Source organism: Taudactylus pleione, unplaced genomic scaffold (genome assembly GCF_031769625.1).
Source record: "Taudactylus pleione unplaced genomic scaffold, aTauple2 ptg000012l, whole genome shotgun sequence".
Taxonomy (NCBI): Eukaryota; Metazoa; Chordata; class Amphibia; order Anura; family Myobatrachidae; genus Taudactylus; species Taudactylus pleione.
The window spans coordinates 9767994-9789967 of NW_028284415.1; the positions used below are offsets into that span (position 1 = coordinate 9767994).

The 21974-nt window shown below is 42.6% G+C and overlaps 1 protein-coding gene across 5 annotated transcripts in view; it reads right to left on the reverse strand.

Moving 5' to 3' along the window:
- Positions 1 to 1151: 1151 nt before the first annotated feature.
- The window catches only part of SHISA6 (shisa family member 6), a 400746-nt gene continuing 379923 nt past the window's right edge, over positions 1152 to 21974 (reverse strand). For all 5 annotated transcript variants that reach the window (XM_088468622.1, XM_088468621.1, XM_088468619.1 and 2 more), the window contains one exon: positions 1152 to 4261. In XM_088468622.1, the coding sequence (XP_088324748.1) occupies positions 3687 to 4261 (575 nt within the window). In that variant the 3' untranslated portion in view covers positions 1152 to 3686. The remainder of the gene's footprint in view (positions 4262 to 21974) is intronic.

Sequence of the window (21974 nt, forward strand, 5' to 3'; positions counted from 1 at the left end):
CAATGGCCATAAAGGCAAAACCCAGCGGATATTTTCTTTCATAACAATGATTCATTGATTTTGAAAACCTACAACTCAATACAGTTACATCTAGACCTATATTTTTATTGAGGATTCTGGGTAGTTTCCCATTTATTTCCCTAACAGCTACTTATTGTAGTTTATACAATAATAAAAATAATGTACATTGGTCATGTTACTTTGGTGTGTGTAGTGTCATAGCAAATGTACCTGCACAGCATCCTGTAAATTTATTTTGAACATTCACCACCATGTGTTTAAAGTATGCTCTTAATAACTGATGCATATACTCACTATAATTTGTACTGATACTGTATATATGTATCTTACTACAAGAGGTATCTTACAGTAGAAAAAAACAAACCAGGGTAAATGTAATAGCCTGCGAGATGCAGGCAGGCTTAAGCTGGCCACACATCTAAAGATTATCTGTCCAACCAGCCAACTAGCTGATTGGTTGGAATGAAAATCTTGTAAGGTATGAAAGCAAATGACAATCAGCAATTTGCTCCCAAATGCCAGAAAATGGACAAAAACTGTCGTATGAACAAATTGTTTAGATCAAACATTTAACAAACTTGTCTGAATGTCCATTTTCATCTGGCATTTAGAAGCTGATCATCAGTTACTCCCATACGTTACCAGATTTTCATTCCAACCAATCAACTAGCTGGCTGGTTGGACAGATAATCTTTAGATGTGTGGCCAGCTTCAGGGTTTCAGCAAATAACGGGAAGCCGCTAGATTTAAAGATGTATTATTTTACAAGGCAAAACCAGGTTGTTTTTGCCTTTTAAAGTATTTCAGCTTTAAATCTAGCAGCTAAAATTCAGCAATCCCGCGACTGACTGCAATTGCAGACTAGTACATTTACCCCGGCATGTACAACTAGTAGGCCTCTTGCTTATATAAAGGGGATCTCCTGCCCCCCCCCACCCTCCCAATTAGGGCTGATTCTAGAAACTTCCCATCTGATTTTCCATCCCAATCCGCCCCTGATAAGGTGATTCCCATAGCAGCCCTGAAAACCTGACCCATCCCACACAGTGACTCATCTTCATATAAGCCAATCACATGATCACACAGGGGTATTAAGAAGATTATAAATACAGTACATTTAATTCAGTTATAACAGCAACCCATGATTCCAAGCCGTGAGAAAATACAATCCATATAAATGCATACTGATGATTCAAAAAAGCCATAATAAATCCAAAGGATACAGTTCCTTTATTTCTATGTACGATGTCAACAGTATATCATCGTCATTAATCTCTCAGCTGTTATAAGCACAGGAAATTACCCAGAGCTGAAAACAGTTTACCTTTATTCCATATATTATTTATTACACACCTTACAAAAACATGTTGCTTTCTCTAATGTACATTTTATTTCTGAAGTTTAGTATACCATGAAATTAAAATGCCAGTGTAATATATGCAGAACAACAGACGACGCATACGTAACGCCAAAATCTATAGGCATTTTGTTTTCTAAAACTACCCTAAATTAAGACAGCATAAAAGATTGTTTCTCTATTTAGATTATTTCACAGGTATTTTTCAATGTATTTACTAACAGGTGAAAATATTATTTTTATCTTAATACTGTAGGTGGATCCGAAATAATGGTTCTATGTTACAGAGAGGAGTTTGTATATCAGCAAAATAGTTTGTTTAATTGGTGGCACTTGATGGGGTAATCAAGAGCATATGTGGGTGCAACTAAGAAAAGGTTCAAGTAAAAGATGCGCAAAGTATCCATGGGAATACATTGAGTTAAATGTCTTAAAGTACGGTTTAATATTTTTTCACTGCTAATTAAGATGTTGTAAAATTCTTATAGCCATTCGCCAAAGCATAAATGAGAAGAAAAATAATATAGTACAGATGCTTTTTTCCCCCTAATTTATACTATGGTACTATAATTTGCAAGAATTAAGACAACATTCTTAAATTGTCTTTTTTACCCCATGTACTACTTCTGGAACTTGCAGGTGTTGAGCTACTGCTGGCTATGTGCTTGATTACAGAGCACAGATTGGGGAATTCTGTTTTTGTATTGTTTTGTGTATAAAATGTACAGTATCATCATTTATGCCTATAAAACAATGTACACCACAAATCACTTATAAATGTTGATGTTATGTGAAATTGTGAAAAGACTGATGGAAAATATGATGACATTGTATATATTTAATATATTTGTAAAAATGTAATAAGCTGTGTGTGCATGTGGTATTACTGTAATACCTAAGGTAATATTTAAGATTAAAAAACATAAAAAATGTAAATTAGACTTATTTTTAGAAATATATGGCACAAATATGAGTTTAGAGTGAGATCAGACACTCAACACCTTTATTAAAATCTACAGTGATGCAAAATGGCCTCTTTTCCAAAAGTTATATAGTTCACTTTGCTAATTAATATGAGGGAAATGTCAATGACAGGATAAATACACTTTTAAAGGGTATGTAATCCCACTGTTTTTATGAGTACAGTTGCCCTTTTAACCTATGTGTTATAGAACAAGTTTAGTTTGCTTACAACAAGATTAATGCACATATGTCCACGCGTTGTTAAACTCTATGTTTAAAATGGTTTCTTTATAACATGATGTCTGGAAATCTATTTCCAATTTACAAAACAGTGGTTAGTGTTGAGTAATATGGCACCAGATTAAACATGAATATAAATTTCACAAAGTCCTTCTAATTTTGGAGAGAAAAAAAAATCTCTTCACTGACAGACTATGGTGGACATGTCCCGTATACATTAAAATGCTTTGCAGTTCTTGTAAAAAATAAGCTTATCATGGAAGGCATGTAAGGTCAAAAGTATCTGCTATAAAATATCCATGTAGGGTAACTTATGGAATTGTGACATCATTTGATTGATTATTGTCTAGAAGATGACCAGTAATAAAATGAAGTCTTATTTCCATCTTCCTAATACATCTATTTACAAAGCGGGTTAAGATAAAAATAGGATGGATTGACAATGGGCTCTATTAGCAGTATTGTGCTTGTAGAGACACACCCACTAATTCCTACGTTAAGAGAGCGGACGAGTTATAGGCACTAATAAATACTCTTTTAAGATGACCCTTCTTCCAGATTACAATGTCTCCACCACACTAGTAAGCTTTCATGACCTCACTACCGAAGGAGATGTTGATAATACATCATGTGTATCGATGAATGATGCAGCATTGAGGTACCAAAATAATTTGGTTGATACATGCTACATACATGAAAGGATTGGCCATTTTTGAGATACAGCTATACAGTAAGACTCTGTCCAGCATTCAGTAAACATATCTACACCGTTGACCAAAATTAGCATATGCTTTCCCATGAAGCCTGTTTCTCCTCACCAGAAAATGGTTTTCTTATGAATCGATTGGTACACCCAAGAGTATTAGTGTAGATAAGCCCTTAGAACATTCCTTTAAGACAGATCATTTCAAATGACCTGTTCTGTCAGATCCAGCTTCTTCTGTTTCCAGTGACCAGTAGTAACACAGACTAGAATGAGTAATGGACATGATGTTGACCAATGGAACATAAAATAAGAGGTCTTCTTGGCCCACAAGGCCACTGTAGTGTGGTGTCCTGGGACTGCTTCAGTCTGTAACGATTATCTACAATTCACATTATTTTATCAAACAGTCACTTCTGTTTTGCTAGCTGTGCGATACTGTTGGTGGTGTCCAGGAATATAATGCAGTTGTTCAACTGTGTTGTGCCTCCGTGAAGCAAAGGCTTGGCGTTTAGCAGCAGTTTGGTTCACACCCAACGTATTATATAAGTTATTTGAGGCACTGGGATGAGAGTGCATCTTTGTCATCCTATAACGATCCAATACAGGTGTAGAAACAAAGACATCCGTTTGGGAAATGGCTCTTGACATGGACTTCTCTTGAAAGTCAGCCCTCTTGAGGGTCATGGCCTTGTCTGGGGAAAGAAGAGGATCTTGAGAATGTAGACGTTCAGCAGACAGAAGCTGCTCATCTGACAGAATTCGGTCATAGGGTAAACCGTACCCTTCTTCTGGCATGTTTTTCTCTGGAGACAAGACTCTGTCCTGCGACATTGCACGCACGGGTCTTCTTGGCCTCTCTCTGTAATTTAACTGATCCTGAGTCATTTTGATGACATTAAGGGGAAGTGTCCCCCGAGCTGCCAGATCTGGAAGATGCCGTCTTCTCATATAGTAATCATCAGCATCTTTATCAGCTGCAACAACAAGGGATAGATATATTTAGTTATGAAATTAATTCATTTGGTTTTCTTAAAACAATACTTGTGTACACAATGACATCTTGAGATATATCATCCTCCAAAACTGTAGACAAAACTAAAAGCATTAATGCAGATATAAAAATACAACAGAATAACATGGAAATATGAAAATTTGTTCGCAATGCAACTTTCATGTGTTAAGAAATGCAAACTTTTGCATGTGTGGTGTATCCAGGCTGAGTGAATTTGGGTGTGTACTCGGGGTCACTGTTCTGAGTGTGTAACCATGGCAGTTATTCTGTGTGTATAGCCAGGGTGGCTGATCTATATGTTTATCGAGGGTAGCTGTACTGTGTATACAGGGTAGTTATGCTCAGGGTTGGACTGGCCCACAGGGGTATAGGGGATTCCCCGGTGGGCCCCACTGCCTGAGCACTCTATAAGGGGCACTGTATAAGGGGCACTAAAGTTGCTAAATGTAAAAAAAACAGGGTTATTACAAAAGAGATTGACAGTTTTAACAATTTATAAAATAATAACTATTTATCATAGTAACACGCACCATACACCGTTTGTAGAGAAACTGTGGAAGTTTATTACAGAGACTTACAGATGTTCCATGTGTGTAACTTAAGACACAGGGCAGATATCAACACAGTAGTTGAATTCTTGCCAAACACACATTAATATGTCTGCATCAACTCCAGGATTTTCTGTTGAGATACGTTGTTTCAGATCTTCGAGATTAACAGGAAGGGGTGGAATGCAGACCTAGTCCTCGACATATCCCCTTAAAACAAAAGATGATAGATGGAGACTTTGTGGTGGCCACCATAGGAGAGACATGTTGGCATCTGTTGCGCAGCCATTTCAGCGCTGTGGAACTGTTTTTCGTCAAGGTAATTTTTTACTTTGCGGTGCCAGTGTGGCGGTGCTCCATCTTGTTGAAAAATGAAATTGTCACTGTCTTCGTACAGTTGAGGCATCAACCAATTAATAAGTATATCAAGATAAGATGCTCCCATTACATTTCTTTCTTGGACAAAGAAGGGGCATTGCACTTTTTTACAGGACATAGCACAGAAAACATTAACCTTTGGGGAATCTTGCGCATGCTCCATTGCTGATCTCCGATGTTCAGTCACCCATTAGTGAATGTTCTGTTTGTTAACTTTCCCATTGGTGTGGAAGGTATATTTGTCACTGATTATTAGATGCTCAATAAAACCCTCCTCTTCACAATGCTCCTGCATTACTGCACAGAAATCACAATGTGTGATTATATCCTGGTCACTTAGACTGCGCAATAATGTAACTGCAGATTGTATGGAGTCATTTGCAGCCGCGTGGGCATGCATTAATAAATGGCATCAACATACTCCATTTGGTCATCAGATGCACGCGATCACTCAGGGCTTTTAACTTTACATAAACATCCATTTGTTTCAAGTTTCTTGTGTCAATCGTAGATGGATCGTCTAGTCGGTGGTGATTCCTGAATCAAGCTCTAACATGGAATCCATTTTAATTAAATCTAGTACAAAAATGCCTTCTTTACAGCATTTCCGTCCATATTGCCTGACTGGTCATGAGTGCTTATGTCGGCCTGGCCTTCCATAGTTAACACTTCCACGGTTTTTCTATGAAACTGTGTATAGTGAGCATGATTCAGCATGGATTGCTATTCTGATCGCAGCTCCGTAATCGCATGGAGGCAAGCTGTGAAAATATGCTAATGAATGCAATCGCAAAGCCGTCGCACAGAAAGCATAGAGACGGCCACTACTGCTATCTCACATCTGTAATACCTTGCAGTCCTGTGTATACATCGGTAACATTGAGTAACATCGGCCCCTCGCGCAGAATTACAGCAGGTCTGACCTGCTGCAGAAACTGCAAGTCTTGGTGAACACAGTGAGTACTCAAGCTGCATATGCCGTCTCAGTGGCTAATTTATGCATGCCCATGCAACAGCGTTCAAATGGACAGACACGCCTAAATTTCTCCGACCACTCCCCCGTCACCACCGCCAAATGCTCACAGCCTGTCACTCACTCTGCGATGGCTTTTATTTTGCTTGAGTGATCACAAAGCGATCACAATGCTAACTCACGCGCGCGCACTGCATGCCCAGTATGCACCATCGATTGATCTGTTTACGCTGTTGCAGTTGCGATCCATGCTGAATGATTGTGTGTTGTTACCTTAAATTATTATAGTCATTGTTTTATAAATGTTAAAACTGTCTATGGGGTATATGTAATAGCCTGAGGACTGCTGGTATCGGCGAGTCCCGTACAAGACTGCCTGATGTTTTAAAGTAGCAGTCATTTAAAAGGCAAAACCAGGTTGATTTTCCCAGGTTGGCTATTACATATACCCAATTTCTTTTGTAATAACCCCGTATTTGGTAAGATGAAACACAGCATTTTTTAGAAGGGTAGAAATAACTGCGAAAGGTGTACAGGTGGAGTCCGATATATTTAGCTGTAATGCATGTACACAAAATTACAGCTTTAAACCAGTCCATTAGACATAATTGTATGCCTGCTAAAATGTTAAATACAGTATGTGCTTTTTACAAAGTGTGCCTGGAGAATGGCTAATGTCAGTTCACAGTTTTTTAACTGCTGTATAAAACTAAACATGCTTTTTATGTATTATATGTTTTTCTGTGATGCCTCCTGTGTATTATTGCTGTGCTATTATTGTGAGTTGCTCTTTATAGACAAGGATAGTGACTCTGACAACTGAAGACAACCTGATTAAACCAATTTATAACATGTGTCTCCTAGAATATCAATAATAGAAACATGTTTATTACTCAGTGTTTTTCCGTATTTTTTTTATATATCCCTCATAAAAGATATATATGCACATAACTGCAGGTCTGCATGAGCCACATTTGAGCAATGTTTAGCAAAAAGGACCTTTTCCACCATTTTAGCTCATTATAATTTTGCTTAATGAAGTTTTATTTTGTTTTATCATAATTGCCAACTTTGGCAGTCCCAGACCTGGAAGGTCCATGGAGAGGTACTGCAGGTTAATCTGGCTGGGGTGGAGGCGAAGAGCCGTGGGTTGCATCATTGTGGCCCTCCCCTGTGTGACAACTTATGACAATTTGTGCATTAAGTCGCTGGGGGTGGGACCACGGTGACCTTATTTATAGCAAGCTGCATGATGAAGAAGTTGCGGGCTGAAACTCTCACTGGAGTCAGGAGAATCCCCCCAAATTCAGTAGTCTAATGGAACTATGGGACCATGGGCACAAAAAGAGACATACAGTACATGCGTTCGTCTGTACTTTGGTGTAAAATTCTGCTTCTAATAAATGTGACCATATTGCTTTGAAAACCTATGTTCTTCGGCACAAACCAAGGAGGTGCATAGCAGGTCCTTTGCTGTTTTATACACTCTGGAACTGCATTTTACCTTCATAAATGACCTCCACTGTCTACTGAATAAATAAAATATCATTCAGAAATTTTTGGACAAATCAATCCAATCCCAAACTTTGCTAACAATCCTGAACTAATATCCACTGGACACCCTGACAATAATGGTCCTGATTCTAAGGTGGAAAAAATAAAGCAAAAAGGAGGAACTGTGCACTTTGGTAAAACCATGCTGCACTGCAGGTGGGGCAGATGTAACATGTGCAGCGAGATTTAGGGGTAAATTAACTAAAGTGAGAGTTTTTAGAAGTGAGTTTTAGAAGAAATGTTGCCCATAGCAACCAATCAGATTCTACTTAACATTTAACTAGCACCTTCTAGAAGATAATAGCTTGAATCTGATTGGTTGCTATGGGCAACATCTCTTCTAAAACTCACTTCTAAAAACTCTCTCTTTAGTAAATTTACCCCCTAGATTGATAGGGCATGTCCAAACTCAGATCTACATTACACAGTAAAAATAAAGCTGTCCAGCAAAAATAAATGTTTTTGCACCCCTACCCATTGCATTGCAACATGGTATGTCCAAAAACACAGTTATTTGCTCGGTTTTTGTGTTACTCCCACCTCCCCATATGATTAACATTATAAACAGATCCATTAAGGAGTGTTAAATATCTGTAAAGAGACTTGTTAATCACACTTACTGTCTGTAAACTCATGAAATACTGTAAAATCAGGGAATCACTCAGAGACTAAAAACATGGAAGTAACAACATATATACCAACCGCCTAATTTCAGCAATGTTCTGATGTTCCACCCATGGGCCGCAGTGTCCTGTGGGGAGGTTGGGGGCGGGGGCTCTGTCACTGCTGCTTTGTATACCACTGTGCCGTGAGAGGTTGGGGACAGTCCAGCAGCTGGCGGAGTGTTGGGCTCACCCCTAGCATGATGAGAAACGGGGGCATACCACGCAGTCACGCCCCCCAAACATACATTAGGAGCATGGCCTTCTGTGCATGTGGCCACACCCCTTTCACATGCACACCTTTGTGGTGCACAAGGGATGTCCCGGTTCAGGACTTCAAAATGTTGGGATGGGAAGTATGAAGTAGGGCTGGATTATGGTTTGTTGGGGGTCCAGGGCAACTATTTTGCAAAGATCCCATGTGGTAACTATGTGTGGGTGCTGTTGTTAATCCAGGACTGCATGGAAGACTGCTGCTGGCTCACAAATGTAAAATACTGTATATCTTATTTGCAATAAATTTAGTATATGAAAGTTTACATATGCCATTGTATATATCCGTTACAAAATGTATCTATTCGGGTTTGTACATTTGCTCCTGCAACGTTTACTAAATATGTGTTTTCTTTAGTGCTTTGTTCTGCACTTTTCATCCTAGTATTTGTAGTATCCATGGATAAATATACAAGAAAAATGATCATATAAGCCAGTAAGTATGGAAGGAGACTAGTTTGAAAAAATTATGTAAAAGTTGAACAACGGCACATACAATTAATTAAAATCACCTGAGGGTAGAAAACATGTTTAGTAAGCCTTTATATTTTGGGGTTCTAGATTACTGATTTAGGTATATTCATAATTAGTTTTCCAGTGATATAAGAATCATTACTTTCCTTCCATACCTGGGAAATCTAAAATAAATGCCAGTTTTCCTTTTGCTTTCTGATATGATATATTTTTCTGGCAGCAATTGGGACGAATCATTAAACATAATAAAGGTTAGGTGGGAAGACCTAAATGCTTTAAACCAGTGCTATAACAATCTTTTAACATGCAGAAAGAATCCGTGTCTCAGACATCTGTCCATTGCTTTGAAGTAGCAAATTCTTCACGCCCTATATTACTTGTCCTGCTGTAGACAGGACTCCACTGGCTAGAACAGATGCAATCTAATATAACTGCTGATAAAACAGACGTTCTTCTTAACAAACTAAATGAGCTTTTCTCTTATCAAATTCTCCTGGCTTAAGAAATGTGGTGCAGAATGTTAAAAAGGGGTAATGTTGAAAACTCTTTCAATTTAAAACTTTTGCTGAAGACTAAATTTAACGTAAAAAATAAATAAAAAATACTAGAGGGTAAATTTAATTAAAGTATACAAAATGTAATTTGGTTTGGTCTGTTTTGTTCATTGTGAACTAACTCTATCAATGTTTTTGCAATAAAGAAATGACAGAATAAAATAAGCAATCATCAAGACCTGCTATTCACTTATCCTTAACACCTATTCTGATATACTGTATAAGAAAACGCAGGGGTTTTCCAGATGCCCAGAAACTCCCCAGCTCGAATCATGACCACAATAGCAGTCGTATATAAAACAATTTTGCTAGAGTTGTGGCCACAATATGCAGTATAAGAGACAGAAGGGAGCTGCTGCTCATGCCAAGTACCAGTAGCTTCTACCAAGTCTGCTGTGTGTGTATCTAAGCACAATCAGCACCCTGGACCAGAGAGACCATAGAGCAGCTGCCAGCAAGAAGAGACAGGTGCCTTAACATGAGGTGGGAGAATGTGTGGTTAGAAAGCTCAGTTCTGTCTCCTACTGGTTATACTATGTATGTATATAGGTATGTATATTTTATATGAGCTGCTTAACCTTTTCCTGACCACTTATGTTATATATGTTTATACAGGATAACTATACAGATATTATTTTTTTTTACACAAATCCCATACAGTCTGTACTATACCAGTGGTTCCCAAACTTGGTCTTCAGGGAACCCTAACAGAGAATGGTTTACACATCTCTCCTCAGTATCATAAATGAAATAATTAGCACCATCTGTGGATCTTTTAAAATATGTCAGCCAGTGCACCATCTAGGAGATCTAGAAAATATGCACTGTTAGGAGTCCCTGAGGACTGAGGGCCTGATTCAGACCTGCTCGTAAGCATCCGCACGCTCGCTCTGAGCGATGGTCGCACAACTGCGCATGCGTATGGTTCGCAATGTGCATGCGCAAACCAGTCATTGTGGTCGGAAATCGTGCACTCGTAAAACACAGAGGGGCTGCTATTTTGAGTGACAGAATTTGCCGTTTGTGGGTGGTAACAGGGGAAGGTGCTTGAAAACGGGGGAGTGGTTGTGTGCGAATGCAGGCGTGCCCAACGGTCAAAAGGCCGTTTAATGGGAGTGCATAATTAGCAAAGGAGCATCATCGATCACGTCACTTGGTTGTCTTTTACCCTGAACTGCTCGCAGTGATTGCGGGAAGTAATTCCTACCTCAAGCGCTGCGAGCAGTTCAGATGCCGTTCGATGTTCCCGATTAATCCAATAAAAACAGGAGATGATGTGATTTGCGAGCGGCAAAGGAGGGTCTTGAAAAAATAGCAAGCTCATTTGGCAGACGCTCGCACAGACATAGAGGTGTCCTCACGCCACAAAGAGCGAGCGCTCAATTTAAATATCCGGCCCCTTTTTTAGAGCGAGCGGCCGCAAATAGCGTCCGGGTCTGAATCAGGCCCTGAGTTTCGGAAACACTGCTATAGACCATCTATAGTGTATATTGTTAATACTGTATTACATACACTATTCAGTATATAAGGAAATATATGTGTACATCCATGGCTAAGTCTCAGTTCTTGTGATGCACCAGCAGGCTTTCTCCAATGCACCACAGAGCATGGAACTTGTGGAATGGTGCCCAAATCCAGAAAAAAACCCATTCAGCTCAGTCAGGTTGGCCTTACTGCTGTATCTAGGCTTACTATGTTGCCTGGCTCTGTACTATATATGTCTGAAGTATTAAGTATTACATTATGCCTTCTTCATAGGCTGGTCACACTCGCTCTAAAATCATGTATTTGGAGACCCCCTCTAGAAATCATGTGTTTCCCTCTGAGAACAGTGATTGGATAAAGAGCTCTGTGGGAAGCAAGTAGTGATCCCTGTCGGTGTGGCTGGAAGATGCCAGCACACATACTGTACCAATCCACCCCCAACCTTATGACGCAATTCCAGAGATTAGCGATGCTTCATCATGTGACATCGCTTCTCTATAGTCAGCCACTGCAATGCTTTTTGGTAAGTGTTTCTGATTCTAAAACAAATCTAATGACAATAGGAAAAGCTGGGCCATTTCCAGCATTAGCTCTCTGTCTAAACAGTTATTGGGCTGATTTTTGTGTGATACATATTGGATACCTGTTGTGTGGCTTTACAAACAGAGCAGGAGTGAGCAGTGCCATGCTTTGAGGTGTAAATACATAAAAAAAAATAATACAAATGTTTTGCATAAATGTGGGGTTTTAAAGGCACGGTATAGCATGCTGGTGTGACCACTGGTGCTGTCTATATATGTTTAGCCCTGGTATGAGGTGGAAGGATGTTTTGTGGACCATGGTAATACATTTTATTACATGGTTATAGAGATTTTGAATAAAGATAATGTGTACAAATCTTAAGCACATTATATTATTTAAAATATTTAAAATATCTATCATTATGTAATGATATATTTCTCATAGTCCATATTATACCCTTCCACCACACAGCAGTGTTAACTATACATAGTCAGCACCTACATTAAACAGTAACATTACCAGGACCTTAGCATTTATCTTGTTTGAAAATCATAAAACTTAACAAAAACTAATGGAAAATAAAATTGGTGTAAAATCAACTTAATCTATTTTTATTTGACATTATCATTGACACTACCTTGGGGCTGCTGTCGGCATTCGGAAGCAAGAGTGTTACTAATTGTAGTCTCTTTTATTGGAGTCAGGTGTCACTCTGAGATAATCTGCCTAAGTCTCTGAGGTGCATGGAGGAGGTGCAGCTTGAGAGAAATCTGCAAAAAGAGATGGGGGCGGGGCCATAGTGTGTACACAGTCCACATACAGGATGTGTGCTGCCCTCGCACCCCTAATTACCAACTCTAGAGAGGAGAGAGTCTCGGAATTAGTGCACTACTAATTGGCAGAACCTGAGCAGCTGAGCTCAGCAGCAGTGTAGAAAATAGGATTGGCAACAGTGGCTGCTGCGGATCACTCTGTGGGCAGCGCAGGAGATACTCAGAGAGGGATGCCAAGGGGCATGAACTCGGTGCAGGGGAGGAGGGGCCCAGAGGCAATCTGGGTCCCATAGCATCCCCTGCACCTATGGTAGTTACATCCCCGGTATCACAATTTAAGTGACTTTGAATGATGCGTGATAGTAGGTGCCAGAGTGCTGGGTCACTACATTTCCAAAATCAACATAAAATGTGAATTTTCACATGCAGAAATGTAAAGAGTGTACTGCAACTACACAACATCAGGGAAGACATCCAGCACACGAGACAGCTGTGGCTGATGAAAAACACTGGATGATCGTGGACAGCATTTTCGGACACGTATTGTAATATCTGACCAGCGTCCAATGTTCAAACAGTGCAGCATTCCATTTCTTCTATGGGGTACAGGAGCTGATGGCCCCCTAAGGTTCCATTGCTGACCTCTCAGCACAAGACTCTGTGCACCATCTGGGCTCGTGAACAGCACCACTGGATGCAATATGACTGGTCCAACATGTTGGGGTTCCAACTGTTTTGGGTAGATGGACGATTACGCATGTGGAGAAAACACCATGAGGCGATGGACCCTGCATGCCAACAAGGGACAGTACAGAGCGGCGGTGGCTCTGTTATGGTGTTGGGTGTATCCACCTGGCACGCATTAGGATGCATGATACATCTGCAGACATTGCTGACCAGCATGTGCTACCCCCGGCACCCTTAATCACCAAATCTACAGGAGAGAGTCTTGGGATTAGTGCACTACTGCACTACTAATTGGCAAGCCCTGAGCAGCTGAGCTCAGCAGCAGTGTAGAAAATAAGATTGGCAACAGGGGCTGCTGCAGATCACTCTGTGGGCAGCGCAGGAGACACTCAGAGAGGGATGCCAAGGGGCATGAACTGGCTGCAGGGTAGGTGGGCCCCAGAGGCAATCTGAGCCCCATAGCATCCCCTGCACCTATGGTAGTTACATCCATCTTCAAAATCAACACAAAAAGTTAATTTTTGCATGCAAAAATGTCAAGAATGTACTGCAACTACACAACATCAGGGATGACATCCAGCACCGAGATCGCTGTGGCTGATGAAAAAACCTGGATGATCGTGGACAGCATTTGTCGGGCACATATTGTAACATCTGACCAGCGTGCGACGTTCAAACAGTGCAGCATTCCCTTTCTTCTATGGGGTACAAGAGCTGATGGCCCCCAAAGGTTCCATTGCTGACCCCTCAGCACAAGACTCTATGCACCACCTGGGCTTGTGAACACCACCACTGGATGCAAGATGACATTTCCAACATGTTGAGGCTCCAACTCTTTCGGGCAGATGGACTATTCTGCATGTGGAGATAACACCACCAGGCAATAGACATTGCATGACAACAAGGGACAGTAGAGGGTGGCTCTGTTATGGTGTTGGGTGTGTCCACCTGGCACGCATTAAGATGCCTGATACATCTGCAGACAGTGCTGGCAAGCGGATGCTACAAAACCATCCTTGCGGATCATTTGCACTTGTTCATGTCATGCATTCACTCAGATGGGTTTTATGGCTAGATGAGCATTACTCTGAGTTTGGCATCATGAGTTGGCCCCCTTGTTTGTTGGATTTGAGCCCAATAGAACACATGTGGGATGCAATTCAATGTGCCATCAATGACTTGGTTCCACCACAAGCGAATATTAGGGAATTGTGGAATTAATGAAGCATGGTGTACACTATCTAGACAGAACTTAAGAGAGCTCGTGGAGACCACACCATATCATGTTGCTGCTGTAATCTGATCAAAAAGGAGGACCTATACACTATTGGACAGGTGTCTCTGTTTTTCTGGCACATGAGTGTATAGTAAGAGTGGTCATATTCCAACCACAAATATCAAAATGCCTGATAATGTTCTGATTCATCTTGATCAGTTTATGATTGGGGATTTTGCTGTCATCCTTCAAAGGCCAACTGCCCAACATCGGCTATGAGAAATGTAGTGTGGAGGAAATGCATTAGCCCTTTGCACAGACCACTTTGCATAACCACCTATACACAAAGCCCATTGCTAGCCACATATCATATTGTACTAACCCACATTGGCTTTGTTAATCATCACTGGTGTTATTGTGGGCCTGATTTAGAGATGGACAATAATGCACAGCTGCAGGGAAATGGCTGTGCAATACCGTCCAACTAAAGGCAAATGCAGCAGGAGGTATTGTAATACCCTGCTATGCAAGGTATTACGTTCTACACCATGCATAGCGCTATGTCAATAAACAGGCACACCTCTGCAGCTGCTCAGGAGGTCAGGAGCAGGTTACATGAGCAGTGTCTGGTGGTCAGACATGTGACAGTTGGAGGAAATGTCAGTTGGTCAGAGCTGAGCTGAGGTAATGGCCATGGAGAGCTGAGCTGTGCTGTGAGGAGGCAAATTTTTGGCCAGTCCCCCTCAGTGGCTGACAGTGGAGGAGGCAGGACCTGGAGCTGCGCTTCCCCTAAGCTGGGTAGAGCCAGAGGTGGACCTGAGAGACAACACTGAGAGGAGGAACCTGACAGAGGGCAGAGCTGGGGGAGCCCCTTAGAGCCTGCGAGGAGGGCAGGTATATGGGGCATCACGGTGTAGTTACCACATTACCCAGCACCTGTCAAATTCACAGCTCCTCACAATCCGGACACAATGTATAGAGAAAGCAATTACATTGACAATGCAGAACCAGTCACCTCCACAGGCACCTCTTAGTCATGAAAGGGTGATAATAAATAGAAAGAGACAGAAGATACAGTATGCAGATCTAAGTACCCAACCTGGACATAATGCAGGTAGCAGCTATTCAGTGTGTATATAAGTTCGATGCCTCAGTACTATTGCTGCAGTGGAGTCAGTTTAGCTGTCCCAGCAATTATACAGAAGAGAAGTGTAATATTTTATAGCAAGCCTTTTGTGGAGGACAGTCTCACACTATAACCAGTATGCTATAAAGCAAATTCCAGCAACCTTATTTACCTAACCACGGACTTTGCAGAATAAATGAATATAACTAGGCTCCCATAGATTAATCTTCTCAATTCATAACCATTACAACCTATATATCAGCCAATTAACCAGCTGGAGCTGGCAGATACAGTACTAATAAATAAACTTGATGTGCATCGTCAATGTTGCAACATAGTTAAAACTCTGGGGATATTGAGATTTGGGACTTTATACTGCAGTATAAGATTTAAGGTATAGTAATAGCCAGGATTCATATTGTTGAAAAGTATATAGTACTCTAACCTATAGTTGTAAGTTTATTTCTGGAATCATAGACAGAATTTATGCTTATTAAAATCTTAGATGTTGTTTTGTGCATATACAATATGTATATATATATATGTTTACATCGGAACAATTGTACCTGATGGTCTAAATTGCTACTTTGTTCTCCAACTGTGGCTAATTAAATAAAGTGTATTTAAAACCTATGTGGTTATTAGACCTAGGGTCAGATTATCTTCACCTCTCTGCCATGATTGAGTGACCTACGGTATCCCAACCATTGGACACGGAAAGTGGGTATTACAGTATCTGTAAGAAATAGATACCTCCTGCATGCATCTGCGATCTGAGTGCAGTGTCTGTAGATGCTGCCTCAAAATACCATCTCGACCATTGGTTGTGATGGATGCTGCTTTGGCCAGGCTGTGTAAGCTCAAGCTTACTCAGCCGGGCCGTCGGAACTGGACAGCTAGGCAGGCGATCGCACGGCAAGGCATAAGCACGCCCACTATGTCTTGGCAAGCGATCACTGTGCGTATGCAGATGCCCACCAGCCTGTCTTTAGCCGCCCACTAGTGAACGTCATCTCGGGGAAGTATATACAACCATCGGTACATCGGGTTCCATCGGAACTGACCCCAGTGCTTGCGGTTGACTGTACCCTACCGCAAGCACTTCAGTGTATAGTTCAACCAGGTGACGTGTACTATGACGGTGCCTGTTAATTATGCACGCCACTGAAACAGCGTTAAGATGCTCAGGCACGCCTGCGTTCGCACCTCCACTCCCCCGTTTCCAGTGGCCTGCCCCTGTTACCACCCACAAATGGCTTGACCTTTCACTCATTCAGCTGGGCTGTCTCTGCTGGGTGAGCGATTGCTTCCCGATTGCACAGACTAGTTCGCGCACGCGCACTGCGATGCATACGCATGCGCACTTTGCAAAACATTGCTTGCTCCGAGCGATCGCTTGCTAGCGAATGGGTCTGAATCAGGCCCCAAGTCTTTGAGGTAAGTTTCTACCAGGTTTGCACACTGATTTCTGCACATTCTTCCCTGCTGATTTTCTCCAAGTTGTTCAGGTTGGTTGGATGACGCTTGTGAACTGCAGTATTCATGTAGAGGCGACCGAGGGTTAAATATCGCTCGTTCGGGCTTGCTGGATCGACCAGCATGCCCGTCCGATGCAATATTTGTCATTTAAACTGTCGGCCGCATTGGGCAATGTATGCCCAGCCGCCACCGACAGACAGACATTTCCTGTGTTCCTTCCCATGGAAGGAACAGGGAAATGTCTCCTCCCCCAGGGGCGAAGCGCAGATGTCGGGCTAATACACTGTGAGATATCTCATAGTGTATGCTGCCGACATCTGCAGGCTGACAGGCATTTTATCTGGCCATGTATGCCCAGCATTAGTGACATTACAGACAGATCTGCATTTGGAGTTTGAATACTTTTGCAAGTCACTGTATGTTTAAAATTTAGCACATTTTAAACAGCTTTAAAAAGCGGTCAGAGGTAAATCTATACTTGAAGGACTTCAAATACAAATAGAAAACAGAAGTATACTGTACATTAGAGTATGAAACTACACGCTCTGGTGCTACATTTTGTATTTCATTATAATTTTTGTATTTGAAATTTGGCATTATGAAAATACTATTTTCACATTTTCAAGGTGTCTGCTAAGCAGGCAGGATGTAGAGGTGAAAAAATTTTTTCCCCACAATTGTTAAGCTGCTTTTCTAGAGACTCCCAGGATAGAAGAGACTTCAGAATTCATTAATGCTATAGAGCTAGGGAAGACAATCCAGGGTTGTGTTTTCAATCCCGGGATTGAAAAATGCTCAATACCGGGATTGAGTTGGTCAATGTGGTGGGCACGGCGCTACACAGCGTGACCTCTGATGTCACGTCACGCTACGCGCAGCCACACAGCCATGGCAGCTGGCCAGTGTCTGAGTGAGTGCTGCAGGTGTTCAGCTGTCAGGATGTGGCCTGGGATCGGCAGCTACTCATCTCCGTGCCGGCATACTTGGGCTTAGGTGTTCAGTCCTTGGGAGTGGTGTCCGAGTATTCTCCCCAGGGTCGGCTAGGGCTTCCGTGCGTGCATCCTGGTTTCTGGGGTGCTGGGCAGAGGAGCAGTCATGTTGGTCCATATAACCTGACTAGTCTCTCCCAATGGTAGTCCTGTGGTCACTAAGCTGATCCTCTGATCCAATGACCAGCTACCCAGGGTTATTTAAGTCTGACTCCAGGAACAGGAAACTGCTGTTCAACTTTGCTGTTTCAGTGATTGTTATGCTCTCTGGTGTTTTCCACAAAACATCTACAGTGTGTTGTTTCAGCCCTCACGCTGACCAACAGTGTTACTTGTATTAGCTCCCATGCTAATTGCCAGTGTGTTACTTCAGCTCTCTCACAGAACTTCAGTTTTCTTGTAAATCCCTGTGTTGTCTTTTAGTGTGCTACTCAGCTCTCTAACTGTTTCCCTGTGTTCCTGCGGTGTCAGCTTTCATGCTAACTACTAGTTAGCTCTCAGCTGGATCTCTAGTAATTCCCAGTACATGCCTGTATCCACATTTCTCTGTGCAAGTCAGGACCTGGATCTCCTGTGCTCAAGTATTCAGTTCATTACTGATCTCCTGTATTTAAGTATTCAGTTCACGCTGATCTCCTGTGTTCAAATATTCAGTGTATATGCCGGTCTCCTGTGTTCAATTATTCAGTCCTAACTGATTCTTTGTGTCCTATCTGTTTAGTTTTCATGCGTGTTATTACATTCTTAGGGTTCTAAATGCTAATTAATTCTAATATAGTTCCGGTCTTCCTGCCACACCCAGATACCTGTCTAGAGGGCCTGGACCTGCTCACTTGGTGCAGCGAAACCCATATCCCAACTGGAGGGGGTCACTGGTGAAGACCACCAAGTGCAGTGGCAAATGCAGGATTTCTAGAGGGGGGTTTCCAAATGCTTGATTTTAGAGTGAGTGTAGCCAGTCCATGAAGAGGGCATAACCAGCTTTAATATATTACATACAAGGTATATTGTGTTGCATAATTCTAGCATATACAGGACCAGCAATCACAGTAAGCCATTAGATGCAGCAGTAGATCCATCCTGTCTGAGCAGAATGTTTTTTTCAGATGTGGGCATCATTCCTGAGCATTGGAGCAAGTCCGGGAGTCTGAGGGAGCAGCAGAAGAATTTAGCACTGCCCTGGACATATATGTACATATTGGTCTCCTTATGTACTGGATATTGTATTAGTATACAGTATTAATAATTAACCAAATTGATGGTCTGTAGCAGTGCACCCCTAACAGTGCATCTTTTCCACATCTCCTAGTTGGTGCACAGGTATATTTATGTATTACTGGCTGACACATTTTAAAGATCCATAGGTGGTGCTAATCATTTAATTTGTGATACTGAGAAGAGCATGCAGCACTAGTAACATTTTATTATATTGCTATTTCTATTGTGGTCATGGTATGTGCAGGGGAGGGGGGTTTCCAGGCAGACGGAAACCCCCCTTGCGTTTGCCTATGAAGTGAGTTAGACTCTGCGCCTCTGGCCAGGTCTAGCCAAACCTGGGCTTGGCCGCAAAAGGAGACCTAGCACTGTCACTCACCTGCTTGTTCTCTAGCCACCCTAACCCCCTGGCTTTTTCCCATACGGTTCCTGACATCAGCGCTGCCCGGCATGAAAAAAATAAATAACCCTAACCTCCCCCCCAAGTGCCTAACCCTAACCCCCCCTTTAAGTGCCTAAACCTAACCCCCCCTTCCCTGCAACCTAAACCTAAGTCTCCCAGGGGGATGCATAACCTAAACCTCCCTCTGGGGGTGCCTAACCCTAACCCCCCCTTCCCCTAGCCTAAACCTAACCCTTCCGGGGCGGGTGCCTAACCCTAATTCCCCTCAGGAGCCCTAAAACCTAACCCTCCCCTCCGCGACTGTCCGCACCCGGCTTACCTTCGTTCGGTATGCCGGGCGTCGGTCTTCCGGCATAGGTCTAATTGCAGGTGCTGAGTTTTCGACACCTGTCTTTAGTTCCTTGCTGGGATTTGACAGTTGGGAAGCCGGCGGTCGGCATTTAGACCGTCGGCTTCCCGATTACATCCCTTTCCATCTTGTTAGTATCAGGAGCTGTAACAAACTCCGGGTCAGGAGTAATACAAAAATAATCCTCAAGATGGCACTACTATAACTACTATAAGCCAGCAGTTAGTGAGGAGAGGTGTCAATACCTCCTATTGATCTCAAAGATATCTATATACTTGTAAAGAATTAAGAAGGGAAACAGCGCTAATGGATAAAGTGTAATTGTGTCATATAAATAAAATAATAATGAAGAGTTGCTAATAAAGGACTTGTGGGTTAAGATATAAAAATTGTATATAAGCAATGTATTCTGTTAAGAAATGATGATTAAAAAGCACAACAATATAAAAATGCAACTTTGAGGAAATACTCATGAACCAGTCCACCAATAAATAAAGGAGTCCAGTGACTCTGAATGTTAATGGATTGAGGATGATAGTACACCACATGAAGCAAACTCCAGCACGTATATAAAAGTAGTCTTTTGTATACGTGAGTCCCTCACCATCAGATTATGTGACAGGCCTCAAATCTGGTTTGACTGACTAACTTGAAAAGCAATGTGTACAAGTCAGTTAGAATCTGATCAATTTGGGTATATGATATGCTGTGCGCAGGGCCGGTGCTACCATTAGGCCAGTTTCATACTTGCCAGTTTTGATCGGGCAGCAAAAAGCCGCCCTTTTTTTTTGCCGGCTGTGAAATATAGTTAAGCAGGGAAGCAGGTGGGTCCTTTCACACGGCCCGGGTCCTGCTCAGTGGATACTCCCAGCTGTTACATAGTGACCGGGCCGTGTGAAAGGTTCCACTGCTTCCCTGTTATTCTTTTTTTCACACCTGGTAAAAAACCAGCAGGTGTGAAACTAGCCTCAGGCAGCTTTAGGCGGCTGCCTAGGGGCGCCGGCCACAGGAGGGCGCCACTGAGTCCACAAGAAAAGCAAGGATGTCTTTTTCAGGGGATGCATTTGGGAAGCCGGCTGACATTAGACCGACAGCTGGCTTCCCGACTGTCACATCCCGGCGAGGGTGAAATGCCCGGCGTCTAGATATAGACGCCGCTCATTTCACCAACGCCGGGAGACCGGCGCCCGGCATCTCCATTGAAGGGTTGCCGGGCGCCGCGAGAGGACAGCCACAGGGGAGGGTTAGGTTTAGGACTCCCGGGGGGAACTTAGGGTTAGACACCCCCCGGAAGGTTAGGGTTAGGCTAGGGGGAGGGAGGGTAAGAGTTAGGCACCCCCGGGGCGGAGGTTAGGGTTGGGCACCCCCCCGGGGGACTTAGGTTTAGGCAGCGGGGAAGAGGGGGTTAGGTTTAGGCACTTAGAGTGGGATTAGGGTTAGGCACTCGGGGGGGGAGGTTAGGGTTAGGCATCCCTAAGGGTGGGTTAGGGTTAGGGGGGTAGGTCAGGTTAGTTAATACTTACCTAGGGACAATCAGCATTTCCAGCGCTGTCGGGCTGCCGCAGCCGGGATCTGTTCCAGCATCGGGCTGCCGCTGCCGGGAATCTCATACCGATTCCCTTTTTCAGTCCCAGCTGGGTCTACTGATGACCAAGGCTGATGCACGTGTGTGTGTGTGTTAGAATTTGGGGCATATGTATTAAGGACATTGTATAGCATAATTTATGTGGCATAGAATACATTTTGTGCACAGCTATGTAGCATATGCATTGGAGGGGATGTGCGGGATGCCGACTGCCTGAATACCGGCGCCGAAATCCCGACAGGTCGGGATCCCGCCAACAGTATCCCGTCTGCCGACATCCCACAGGTAAGTATCGGGGTGCTAGGGGGAGGTTAGGTTAGGCATTAGGGGGAGGGTTAGGGTCAGGCACCGGTGAGGGGGTGTTAGGTTTAGGGTACGGGGAGGGGGAGGTTAGGTTTAGGCATCAGGGAGGGTTGGTTAGGTTAGAGGT